This window comes from Ursus arctos, unplaced genomic scaffold, assembly GCF_023065955.2.
Source record: "Ursus arctos isolate Adak ecotype North America unplaced genomic scaffold, UrsArc2.0 scaffold_10, whole genome shotgun sequence".
Lineage (NCBI taxonomy): Eukaryota > Metazoa > Chordata > Mammalia > Carnivora > Ursidae > Ursus > Ursus arctos.
The window spans coordinates 63,191,213-63,204,082 of NW_026622764.1; the positions used below are offsets into that span (position 1 = coordinate 63,191,213).

Consider the following 12,870-nt stretch of genomic DNA (forward strand, 5'->3'; position numbering starts at 1 on the left):
TCTAGTCAAAGTGAAGGCAACGAGACAACTAAGGAGAAGCAAATGTGTAGCCTGGGTGAACACCTAGCCAGGTGAATGGGGCCATGGGCTCAGCTGCCTGCCCTGGTAAGCCTCTTCCTCATGACAGACTCTCTATCCGCAGATCCTGGTTTGACTTGTTTTAACTTATGCATGTCTCCTTCCCATTGCCTGTTTCCCTCATGCTTTTCCACTTGCACCTCCTCCATCGTATGCTCATTAATTAAGATTGGCCATTCAATTGTTTGAGAATACCATCAAGTACAACAATTACTAATAAAAGTTATGATTTCTAAGGGAATGTCCTCCTTGAAGTAAAGACCATAACAGGAGACTTTGGGTTTTCCATGCTGGGCCTTCCCCAGCAGGCAAGAGACTAAATGGAGTCATAGTCAGGAGTCTCACGGAGTAGATCCCATCCCTGCAATCTGGACACATGAAACGGAAATCCAGAAAGCAGCCTTGGCAAGGGCACTCTCGGCCAAACAGTGTGGGCTTCAATTTCAAGGTTTTAGTGGTAAATCAGGTCTAGATGTTTTAACTCTCTGGTGGTGAAAGCTTACTGGGGTGACGGAAACAACACTAGCTTGGGTGTATTTAACCTCTTTCTTGGGTTCCTGATAATGGGTGGCAAATACTGCTCCCCATCGTCCTTTCTCATGGCCCACTTCATCAAGGGCCCCTAAATTTGTGGTCATGTATGAGTTCCTTGGGAAGACCTGAATCTGCCTGAAGCCACAGACCAAAGAAACCACAGAGGCAGACAGGTGGGGCACTCCCACATCCACAGCCCACATCCACAGCCCTGTCCCAACCAGCTTCCTACACTGGCTGGCAAGTAGTACAAGGGGAGGGGCAGGGAGAAAGATGTGAGAACATCAAGAGAACAAATAAATCAGGGTATATTCATTTAACATTCCACAATAATATAAATAACGAGGATTCAACTTAATACAGATAATCTTGAAATGCAGTGCTGCCTAAAACACATACCACAAAGGATATACAAGATAGTCAACAACCATTAAATTTTAACAGCAAGCATTAATGTTTATGGATACATTCTTATGAAGTATAAAAACCATGTGTGATTCAACACCAGATTCCAGGAAGAAAAAGAGTGGGATGAAAGGGAAGAGACAATGAAGGCTGCTATTCTGTCTCAAGCTGGCTGGGAGGTCCATAGGCAACAATTACATTCTAGTTCTTAATAAAGTATTTCAGGGACACAAAATAAGACAAGCAAGTCAAAGCTGAGGACCAGGTCTTTGCAATTGGTGGATGGGTGTGTTGGGGGTTGGGAATAAGTATGTACAAATCGCTGGCAGCAAAGAACATAAGAATTATAGGTTCAGCCCTCTATGTCCTGGTTTTGTGATTTTGTAGAGTGGTTTTGTGACCTAAAGTCAAGGTTACATTTTGGATTCAGGTTAGCAGCAAAATCCTCCTTTGCAAAATAATTCATAATGAAGGACTATTTCTCAGGTCCCTTCCAGCTGAAGTAAAACATTCCAAAACAAGAATATTGCTAGTAAAAGAAATTGTTACTTTGTCAGGATCCAAACTGCAGTTTGAGACAGCCATGTTTCCCAGGGAGGTGGTTGGCCCATGTTAACTGGCAGAGAATGAGAGGAAGCGTCCCCGGCCAGGTCCCTCAAATCTTTAAGGCCCGAAAGGGACAAACACAGCACTTCTACCATGAAAGTCTTGGCCAGAATTGCCCTCTCCCACTGCCTCCTGAGGAGGGGGCAATGTTGTGGCAAACACACAGCATGCCTGTTATGCTGCCAAGGGCCTGTTTATATCCCTGCACCAGTGAGTCTAAGCTTAGAGTTCCTTCCTTTGCCAATTTATGGAGAGCTGTGTGAAGAGTAAAGCGATAGGAAGGAAAAAGTCTCAGGGGGGCCACTCACCAAACAAGAAAAATCTCTGAATTCCTCAAAACACTTAATCCTAATAGCATGCCAGATTTATGAAACCAACTTTGGAGAACTATTGAAATAGAGATGGCATTTATAATGCTCCCCACTAAAATTCCAGGCGAGCATATGGGCCATCCTAATTAGTAAATAAGTCTAACACATGGTCACAAGGCAAGTTGTTTGTTTATTCTTTAGAAAATGTTAGATGATATTACAGGCTACTAAAGTCTAAGAGGAACTAACTACATTTACATTTTTAAAAATATGGCATCTATCTTGTAGCAACACTAGTTGACCCAACCTGCAGAAACCTATAAAAGTTAAGATGAGTTCAGCTGATCCAGAGGTGAAGTTCTGAAAGTGCTTGCATAGGAAACTTATTGCAGAGGGAGAACCGCAGGTGGTTCCATCAGAGACACGTGCATGTACCTGAAATGAGACCCAAAGGACGTCAGTTTTGTAAAATTCTAGGCCATGGAACTTTCCAGGCGTTTCAACAGAAAGAGAGAAAGCTTTCTGACTGTATGTACTCCAAGCTGACAAATTATAAATCTAGGCCTCTCTACACTGATTCTCCTGATTTAACATGCAAGCCTAGCACAAGATTTCCGATTTGTTCTATTTTTAGTTCTGACATGACTATAACCTATTAAAGCTTTAAATTAGTAAGCCTAGATAAGAAAATTTCACAAACTTACTTTGAAGCCTTATACTTCTCCCTAATTGCTTGTTGAGGTCGATGGGGTATATCAAGGCATGCTTTATGTAGCTCACTCAGGCAAGGCACAATTTCATTTAATGAATAGCCTGTAAATGCAGCAAGGGTTTCTGGCTAATCAAGACAAAAGAAAAAAACTGCATCATATAACTTTATATCAGAAAGCTGAAGATAAAAACTGGAAATAAAGGAAATTAATTACTTAGGAAGTATTCACATTCATCTCAAAAGAAACTGTAATCCTCCTTCAGTGACTTTAGAAATAAAATATTAGGAAGAACAGCCGGAGTTCTCCATTTGCTCATATTGTATATTTATAATGCTCAGTTTGGAGGCAGGTTACTTTTACCGATTCCCTCATGAGCAGGATTTCTACTGGTCCCTAAAGAGCCTCTATTTACCCAAACACCCTATTTACACCTTATATATGAAAGTGAATGCAGAATAATAAATAAGTACTCTAGAAAATAAAAGTAGGTAAACCACTTCTTTTAGCATAAAAGTGAGCCTCCAGAACCAAATCGAGGGGCCCATTTCCAATCTTGCTTCTTGGACCAAGAGGCAGCACTAACTGCCCTGTTTCCCTGAAAACTTGACGCAACCTTCTGACCATCCTAACTGGATCCAGGTTGTTTTACACACAGAGGACAAAAGTCAGCAACGTTTGCCTGAAGTGTTCTATGCTTGCACCGCAAAAGCACTCCTCTCGTGAGGTGGGCATTGAGGTTTCCAGGCCTGCTCCTTGACTTTCTGCAATCTCTACTCAAAGCCATTGAGTCAAAGCCATAAAGGCTGACCTGCAAGAGTCAGTGGTGTGTTGTCATCTGCTGGCAAGACAACCAGTTCCTTGTCAAACTAACTTCCCCTCATAAGAAGCCCGCCAATTCTAAGCCTTGAGAGTTACTGAACAGATTCTTAGATGAGCCTGGCATTTCATCTAGGAAGAAGTAGTTAGAATCTTACCCAGAAGTGCCTGTTCACAGTATAGTTTGCCAGGCAATAAGCTGCTGCAGCTATCAATGAAGGAAGATATTTCAAGAATGGGTCAGCTTCAAGTAGACTCAGTTCTGCTACATACTAAGCACAAGAGAGAAAATCCCAGTGGAATTAGAAATTTGACTAAGGTTACAAGTCAACCTAAAAATGTCAAGGGAAGAAATTGTCTTATTATTGTTCATCCTGAGCAGACAGAAACAGATGCTCAAAATTATTCACTGGGTTAATAATTGCTATGCCTGTCCATAACCGGAATAACATTTATGCTGCAGTAATATACAAGGATTTGGTCCACCTGCACAGTATATATGAGAGGTTACTTTTCTTGTCTTATACTAGTAGTACAGGTGTATGCTAGTCACGTAAAGTAGCATTGTTCTGACCACTGGAGTGGGATTAGAGTCTTTGGCCAATGGCAAAACTATGACCACATTGAAACTATTAATTTGTCAGGCAAATGCACGTAGTTCAGAGGCTAGAACAGTACCTGTGAGATTAGAAGAAACACACTGGGAAATTTATACATACATCTTTATTACTCTTTGAGTAGCATATACATACCAGATATACGAGATCACAGTGGCTGGACACCAAGTTTTCCAAACCAATACTTCGGTGCCTTCAACTAAAGTACTATAACCCCAGATGACCAAATAAGGCTTTATTACTTAATATGTTAGAGTAAGACTGGAGCCAAATCAAACTGCATTTACTCTGTTCCCATTCTGTAAACTAAGAAGAGGTGTTGCCTGCATGGGGTCTGTATTTGACAAGGGAACAATTTCCAAACTTAAATTTCTTTTAAAAGTTGGGTGATAGACAACCCATGCCTACCAAACATGAGCAATAGTATTGTCTCATAACCAGAAATCATGATCCTAAAATTAGCTCTCTTCCACTGCTAAAAAGTTTTTCTGGACCCAAGACAAGGAACTGAAAAGGAAGGAAAAATGGAAGGATGATCGGGAAAGGCTACTTTTTATCTCCTTGGCTCCCAAGTTCCCAGAAGTCATGTGGCATACCTTGGCCAGATTCTCAGTTCTGACGCACACTCCTTGTCTCCTTAAGTACTGAAGGAGAAACTGGTTGGTGGTTGGCACTGTGAGATCAAACGCCAGAACTTTCAGGAGCAAGTGTTCCATTCTTAGCAGTTGGCGTTTTGTGTAAGTATCATCAGTTATGTAGACAAACTCGTCTACTTCGGGTGGATATATTTCTTCATATTTCCTATGAAACGTAAAGAGTTTTTGGAAGTAAAGCTTGGAACGTGTAGCGCTCCTTCCTGTGCTATCACAACCAGCCTTTTGCATGCCCTTGCAGACTTCTTTACTTCGTATCCACATATCCACTTAAATATCACTAAATGCTACTGGCCTTGAAAATATTAGGAGCTTGGTGCCAGACCAAGACCATGAGTATTATAAGGATATGTTGTACTTACTGCTAGCAGTAGTAACAGAAACAATTTCCAACTGAATTTTAGGTTAGGTTTTGGCCTCTGATATGCTGAAAGATTCTGAATGACAGACACACAGATAAATTCACCTTAATTCTATTGACCCCATTCATCTTGTGGAAAAGAATGTTATATTGAACACAATCATAAAACAACAACTCCTTAGATCTTAGATCTTTAGAAAGATCATGTTCAAAATAAATAAATAATACAAATAAAAAGATCTTGTTCAGAAATCTCTATTGAATTAGCAAATGATGCTATGGATCCAAGAGTAAGATAATGATATAATTTCATTGTTACCAACTTTTTTGCTTTTGCTTCTGTTTCCACTTTCTGTAGTTGGCAAGTTTCTAGGCATTAATGACTAGAATGTCTGAGATAAGAAGAACTGAAGAAACTGCCATCCACCAACAGGTCACTGAATTTCAGGCCTAAGCCAGCTCTTTTTTGTACAGAGTGATAATCTGTTCACTGTAACCAAATAAACTGTGTTATTACAGGACATTTCCTAGATCGTGAAGATGGCTTTTGTATAACCAAAATCTTTTACATAACCAAAATCTTTTTGTATTAGAATGCAGTCAAAAGACCACACTACAAAATAGTTAATTGGATTTTGAATTTGAGCTGATGGCTGTCTCAGTCATGATATTGAACTTGTTGCTATAAATCTTAAACATCTGAAATGAAGAGTGAACATGTGTTAAGATTCAGTTTCTCAGTAAATACTGCAAAAATGATGATATTTTATCAAGGGAGGCATGAATAAGCTTTAATTATTGAGCACTGCATTTCTTCAATAAATGGGAAAGAAAATCGAGTGTTTTGACAGCCTGCAGTTTGACATTATTTAAGCTGAAAGAACACTTACGAAGCTAGAAGAATAGCTGCTGTTCCTACAAGCTGCAGTTTCCCTCTCAGAACAGACATGCATGAAAGAAACCTGTCCAGGAAGTTGACAGCCAGGTAGAGAGTCTCTGCTCGAAGCTTATACTCTTCACCGACCTCAACAAGCCAGTCCACCAGAATCATTCGCATGCCTTCCGTGATGTCTGGTTGCTTCCTCATGTAGTGTGCTTTGGGCCTGTGTCTTATCTGTTTGGGAAAAGAGTTCTGTTACTTAAATAGTTGCTATATCAGAAAGATCACTTCACAGTACAGTTGCTATTTAAAAAAGAATCTCGTGAGCAAAGGTTAGGAAGAAACTGATCAAGAGCCAAGTACATCTTTACTATGTGGAAGAAAGTACGAAATTCTGGTTCTGTAATACAATCAGGTAACAAATAACAAATAAAGGAGGCAGGAGAAAATAGCAGTATGGGTTATTCCTATACTTAAGGTATAAACCCTTTGAGTCATGGAGAAATAGTCTGAGTAATTGCTCCTTTCCTCACAACTATTATTTTTTTTTTGAGATTTATTTATTTATTTGAGAGAGATTGCAAAAGAGAGAGTCCCCAGCAGATTCCCCGCTGAGTGAGGAGCCTGATGCGGGGCTCGATCCCAGGACCCTGAGATCATGACCTGAGCCGAAATCAAGAGTTGGATGCCCAACTGACTGAGCCACCCAGGCATCCCATAACTATTATTTTTCATAGATATTCCTATGTTTAGATGTCATAAGAATGCTATTCACTAGTGGTTTTGGCCAAGAGTTTATAACTATCTTAGTATTAAGTGTTTTGAGTGCTAGAATTTGAAATAGAATTTGGGAAAACTCACTTCAGCTTCTCTAAGGTACTGATGAATTTCTTCAGCATATTCAGTCACGTTTATCACATCTGTACCAAAATCTGATGCATCTTCAGACTGGGAATGGAGAGATGAATCTACCACCATTGGAGAAACTGCGGGGGTTCAACGTTATCAGGTAAGACATTCAATTTAAAAATTCATTCCATCCACTAACCCTCCACAGGCAGTTGTGAAAATAAGTCATTACTTCATGGTTTTCTCCTGCTAGTTACATGCTATTGAATGCTGCAGGCGATTATGGGTATAGGGTATTGTCAGCCACAGGTGAGTCAGATTACCTGTGTTAAAATCCAGCAGGAAGTGAAGGTCTGACTTGAGTGTGCTGGTGTCTACCTCATACACATCCTCAAATGCCATCCCCTCTTTCCCTGTGCAGCTGTCTCTGTCCCCCTGATCAGGCTCATCCATGTAGATGTCAAATCCTTGCTTGGCTGGCACCTGGACCATGCAGTCAGAGAGCACCTTCTTTCCGGCTGGAGGGAAGACATTTTCTGATCCAGAGAAACATCTGATTGTTGTGATCCCCTAGAAGAGGGTTAAGTTTTTTGTTAGAGGCCACCCCAAAGACTGTATAGGTGATATAAGCCTCTGTGACTCAAACCAGCAGGCTGGGAAGATGAGAACAGGCTTAAATTGAAACATCTAGGTCTGCAATTTAATTTCAGAAAATGAAGCTTCTGAAGTATGACTTCTCCCTTATCTTTCTCTACATCTGACATTTGGGAAAAGAGCTACCTATAATTTGTCATCTTTCTCACATATTTACCAAAGGGAACTCAAGATTATAGAAAAAAGAGAAACCATAGCTTTCCTCCAAAATGAAATAGGTATGGCAGGGGGAGGAGGGGAGATTGTTAATTGGCTTTCATACTTCTAGCCTTACAGGATTTTATAAGTACCCAGCAAAGCTCTTGACACACAGTCACTGAGTTCCTATAGTCTTCCTCCTTAAATAGCTTTTAGTCAGTAAGCGCCTTTATAAAATTCCCATTTTATACCCAGATATTTAGAAACATGATCGTTTTAGAAACTCAGACTACTAACTGCTCTTACAAAGCCGTAGCATCTCTTGTATGACATAATGTAATTACCCTTGAGGAAATCTACCTCTCAATCTCTTCTCCCTTCTATTTATTCCTATAGCATTAGCAGTGGGAACAACTATGTGCAACCCCCTCCGTGAATAAGCACATTAAGGTGAGTCATGGCAGACAGCTTGACGGTCAGCTGAACCAGGGCAGGTGGGCAAAGATTATGAGTCTGAGTTATATTTATGCAAATGTTAGGTCTGGCTACTATAGTAATATTTGACTGTTAATAATTAATCTTGTTGTTTACTTTTGAAGCTACTTTCAAGTTAGTATGTGTTTTCCCTTCTATCTAGCCAGTTAAATATTTGACTTCTGTCTAGTAAGAAAAAAAAATTTTTTTAAGATTTTATTTATTTATTTGAGAGAGGGAGAGAGTGAGCCAGAGCATGAGCAGGGAGGAGGGGGAGAAGCAGTCTCCCCGCTGAGCAGGGAGCCCAATGCGGAGCTCAGTCCCAGGACCCTGGGATCATTACCCGAGCCAAAGGCAGACTCCTAACCAACTGAGCCACGCAGGCGCCCCAAGAAAAAATTCTTTATGGTAACACTAGAAAAAAAAAAAAAAAGTAACAGGGAATATATAAAGAACCAAAATCACACGTTACTAGAACCATGATTCCAAGTCACTACCAAGTTTGACTTTTACTTCAAAGATATATGTACAGGGATTGAGACGTATATTCATTAAATATTTACTGAGCATCTATTATACACCAGACACTGTTCTAGGTGCTCAGAATTTAGCCATGAACAAAACATTCAAGAAGGGTTGCCTTCATGGAGTTCACATTCTAGCTCGGGGTGCTGGGGAAGACAAGTAAGACAAGACATGTTACGTCAGATGGTGTGTTCAGTGCTTTGGAGGAGAATAACACAAGGAAAAGAAAGTCCTTGCCATTTTAAACAGAATGGCCAGGGAGGGCCTTAATGAAGTGGATAGACGTGAGCAAAGATGCGAAATGAGGTAAGGGAGTAAGTCATACAGATGCGGGGGTAAGAGCATTCTGAGCAGAGGGAATGGCATGGGTAAATGCCCTGATGTTCAAGCGTGTCTTAGAGACAAGCAAGGAGCAGAGAGGACAGAATGAGAAAGAGAGGGGTATAGGTCACAAAGTCAGAAAGAAAAGAGAAGCCAGATCAGGTAGGCTTTACCATAGACCATTTAAGCCTGTCTATTACTCAGAGGTGGGAAGCCATTGGAGCAGCCATGGAGGAGTGGTCTGATCCGATTTATTTATTTATTTATTTATTTATTTATTTATTTATTTATTTATAGATTTTTATTTATTTATTTGACAGAGAGAGAGAGAGACAGCCCGTGAGAGAGGGAACACAAGCAAGGGGAGTAGGAAAGGGAGAAGCAGGCTCCCAGGGGAGGAGCTTGATGTGGGGCTCCATCCCAGAACACCAGGATCATGCCCTGAGCTGAAGGCAGACGCTTAATGACTGAGCCACCCAGGCGCCCCCGATTTATGTTTTAATATGATCACCCTGGCTGTGTATATGTACTGAGCAAGTAAGATGACCAGTTATGAAACTTGCAAATTCACGGTGAGACACAATAGCGATTTGAACTAGTATAGTAGTAGTAAAGTCTGAGAAGTGAAGAGATTCTAGACATTTTAAAAAATAGAGCCAATAGCAAATCAGATGTGGGGTGAGAGAAAAAGAGTCAAAGATGACAAAGGTTTTTGGGCTGAATAATAGGATGCATATTCCATTTACTAAGATGAGGAAGACTTTGGGAACAGCTGTTTGGGGCCAGGGTTAGTGTTCAGTTTTGCACAAATTTGAGATGCCTATTGTAAGGTCCAAGGGGAGATGTTAAGTAGGCTGCCGAATATGGGTGCCTGTAATATAGCTAAGAGGTCCAGACCAGAGATAAAAGTATGAGTCATCAACAGACAGATGATATTTAATGCCGAGAGCCTTGAGAGTTTGCTAAGGGAGTGAGTGCAGATTCAGATCAAATACCATGCCCTAGAGCACTCTTTTAGATATTGAGGTGGAATGTCCAATGAGGTTGGTGGACAACCAGGAGAGAGTGGTGTTCTCCAGGCTGAGTGAGAAGAAATTATTTCAAGGAATAATCAACTGTGTCAAATGCTGCTGGATCAGTCAAGTAAGGAAAGGCCTGAGACCAAGAGAAGAATTAGAGAGTATTCATTCAACAAATACTTGCAGGCTACCCTGGCCAGACACTGTTGTAAGCACTGAGAATACAGTAGTGAACCTGACATCCCAATCCTCATCCTGATGGAGCTTACAGTCAACCGGGACAGGTAAACTCTCGAATTATTGCTATAAAATGGACAGTCACTGCAAAGAGCTTTGTAGTTGAAAGGTTTTTAAGATGGAAAAAAAATACATTTGCATGCTTATGAGTTTGACTTAGTACGCAAGACTGAGGAGAAAAAGGAGAGTTGCCGGAAATGACATCCTTGAAGAGGCAAGAAGGCATAAGGTGTTCTGCACAGGTGGGGGGGGGGGGGTTCACCTTGCATAACAGCAGGGACACATAAGTCCTGTAGCAAGATGGGGATGGCAGAGTATATGACATGTGGGTACATGTGGAAATTCTCTCCTGGTTGCTTCTATATTTTTATGAAAATAGGTTAACAAAGTTATGAGAGTAAGAATGGAGGTAGATTAGGTTTGGGAAGATTAAAAAGAAATCTAGAAAGCAGATTTCTGAGGAGGTTGTAGAGGAATAGAGCAAGGAAATGCAGAAGTAGTGCTAGGCAACATAAGAGGTTAACTAATCGTTATGAATTTCAAGAGAGCCTGGGCAGCACAGGCAGAACTGACGATTTGTAAGAACCAGGTTTCAGTCTTTCAGTTTAAAAAAGTAAATATTGCTAAGCATATTGTTTGTTAAAACCTCTTTCATTTAAGTTTTTTCCCAAAACTTTGAACAGAGCACTTTGGGTATTTTTCCCCCACTAATCAGATGCCACCAAAAGGCATAGGTGGTCAGTGGATGAAGGGCTTCTAATCTGGCCTCTACAGTGTGTGGTGTGTGTATTTATATATATATATATACCTTTCCTAAACCTCTAAAATTTTCTCACCTATTAAATGGTAAGAATTCCTGGCCTACCTACTTCACTATACTACTGCCAGCATCATTCCACTACAGATGTGAAATATAAACTTAAGGCATCGTTATGATAGGCTTGTCTAATAACAGACTCAGGGAAGTTTTTTCTATCCCAAAATTCATTCTTAAGGATCCAAACCCCTCGTTTGCATTTTTAAGTGGCTGATTTGTTTCCAATCTGTTTGGGGAGGTACCTATGATCAGTTAAGCATAAGCAACTAATATCTAATGGCCCATGATCAATTTGCCCAACTGCCTTTGTTCAGTCCTGGGGAGATTTCTACTTTCAAAGCATACTTTTGGAAGTGATTTAGTCTAGCCTTATCCAGTCTGGATTCTAACATCATCTCCAATGAACACAGCAAAGATTATTCAGGTTTGCCTCAGGCACAGTCAAGATCAGTCTGAACACCACTCTGATCTGGAGGAACCCTAGTTCCATAGTTTATTTTGGTACATTAATACTTCCTCTTAGCCCAGCACTTAAATAGCTTTACATATACTTAACTGAGACAATTCCTAGACCTATTTCCTTGCTATTGGAAAAAATAATAAAGAAAATTATTCACTATTTCTAGCAGGAAAAGGGACCAAAGTGGTCTTTAACAAAACCAGTGTCCCTATAGTCCAGATTCCAAGGCTGGAATACTCAAGGGTATTTATAGGTAAATCTCCAAAAGAAACCCCCCTCCAACGGTGACATGATAGCCCTCCTCAACGACCAGCCTCCACAGCAGCTCTGTCATTACCTGGCAACAGGTCCTCCTGTACTGCCCATTCTCAGTTAGCACCCCTAGCACGGTTCTCTGTGGGAGATCCTGGCCGAGCTGGGCTCTGGTTATCATCTGACAGGCATCAGGACCTCGAGGCACTGGAGCTAGGGCGACTCCCCTCTTGGAGCTGCTGCAATGCATACCCTCAGTCTCCAAAGAATGCAGCTAATCACGGAAGGAGAAACAGACAAGCCAACGGTTAGTCAACCTCTTCCACCATGGGCTCCAAGCCTGCAGTGAGTCTCTAGGAGAGAGAGAGCACGAAGGCATATGACCTCTGTATTATTAGGGCTGCGAGGAAGGGCATGAGCCATGGTGCAAGCGATCAAAGCACCTTTGAACCAAAACAGTGATTCGAATCTCTCAAAGCTTTCTTCCAAGACCTGGTTGAAGCCGGAGGAAGAGATTAATCCTGACAAACCTCCCACCAAGGATCCTAAGACCCACGTTAACTGGGAGTCTAAAACTGCAAGCCCGAGTCTTTCCCGACTGCCACGCTCATCTTATACTTCCTACCCTCACCGCTCCCCCCACCTCCCTGCAAACAAAAGATCCAGGATACATCACTGCGGGGAAAGTACGTCCCCTTCCCAAATAACAAGCAGGGTTCTCCTCCGCGCCCCTCCTTCCACCAGACAGAAGGCCCCAAAACCTGCTTGGAACCCACAGCGGACCTCGCTCTTCTCAGCCTTATATCTTTATATAAGTCTCGAACAATTAGCAAGTGCACACGAGGATTGGGAATGAGGGGCCGCCGGAGGGGGCGGGGCGGGGGCGGGGCGGGGCGAGAGGGGACCAAGGTGTTAATAGATTCCAGCGGGGGCGCCGGGCTGCTAGCCGCGGCGGCCAAGGCGCTCAGCGCTAATTACTTTCAACCCCCCCGCGTCTGTTGAATCAGCCAATCAGCGGCGCTCCCGGGCCTCGCGGGGGCCGCTTCCATGCCAACCGCAGCGGGCGTGCGCGCCCCGGGGACGCATCGCCATGACGACCTCCTCACCTGACACGCTCCGGGAGGAAGCGCCGCGACCCCTGGGGGTTCAG

At 42.0% G+C, this 12,870-nt stretch overlaps 1 protein-coding gene across 1 annotated transcript; it reads right to left on the reverse strand.

Annotated features, from left to right (window-relative positions):
* Positions 1-1,562: 1,562 nt before the first annotated feature.
* On the reverse strand, positions 1,563-11,970 carry CCNA1 (cyclin A1). The gene is made up of 8 exons (XM_057306785.1): positions 11,806-11,970; positions 7,147-7,393; positions 6,836-6,960; positions 5,985-6,208; positions 4,677-4,881; positions 3,622-3,735; positions 2,639-2,772; positions 1,563-1,755 (listed from the first exon to the last, which is right to left on the reverse strand). Exons 1-8 carry the CDS (start codon positions 11,968-11,970, stop codon positions 1,563-1,565), a joined length of 1,407 nt encoding a protein of 468 aa, XP_057162768.1.
* Positions 11,971-12,870: the final 900 nt, after the last annotated feature.

Excerpts from the sequence above, each read along its gene's own strand:
- CCNA1 (XM_057306785.1), bottom strand. The coding sequence starts at position 11,970 with ATGCATTGCAGCAGCTCCAAGAGGGGAGTCGCCCTAGCTCCAGTGCCT. Across the intron at positions 7,394-11,805 it reads ACAGGAGGACCTGTTGCCAG|GGGATCACAACAATCAGATG; the intron begins GTAATGACAGAG and ends ACCCTCTTCTAG. Across the intron at positions 1,756-2,638 it reads GAGAAGTATAAGGCTTCAAA|GAGGCAGTGGGAGAGGGCAA; the intron begins GTAAGTTTGTGA and ends CCCCCTCCTCAG.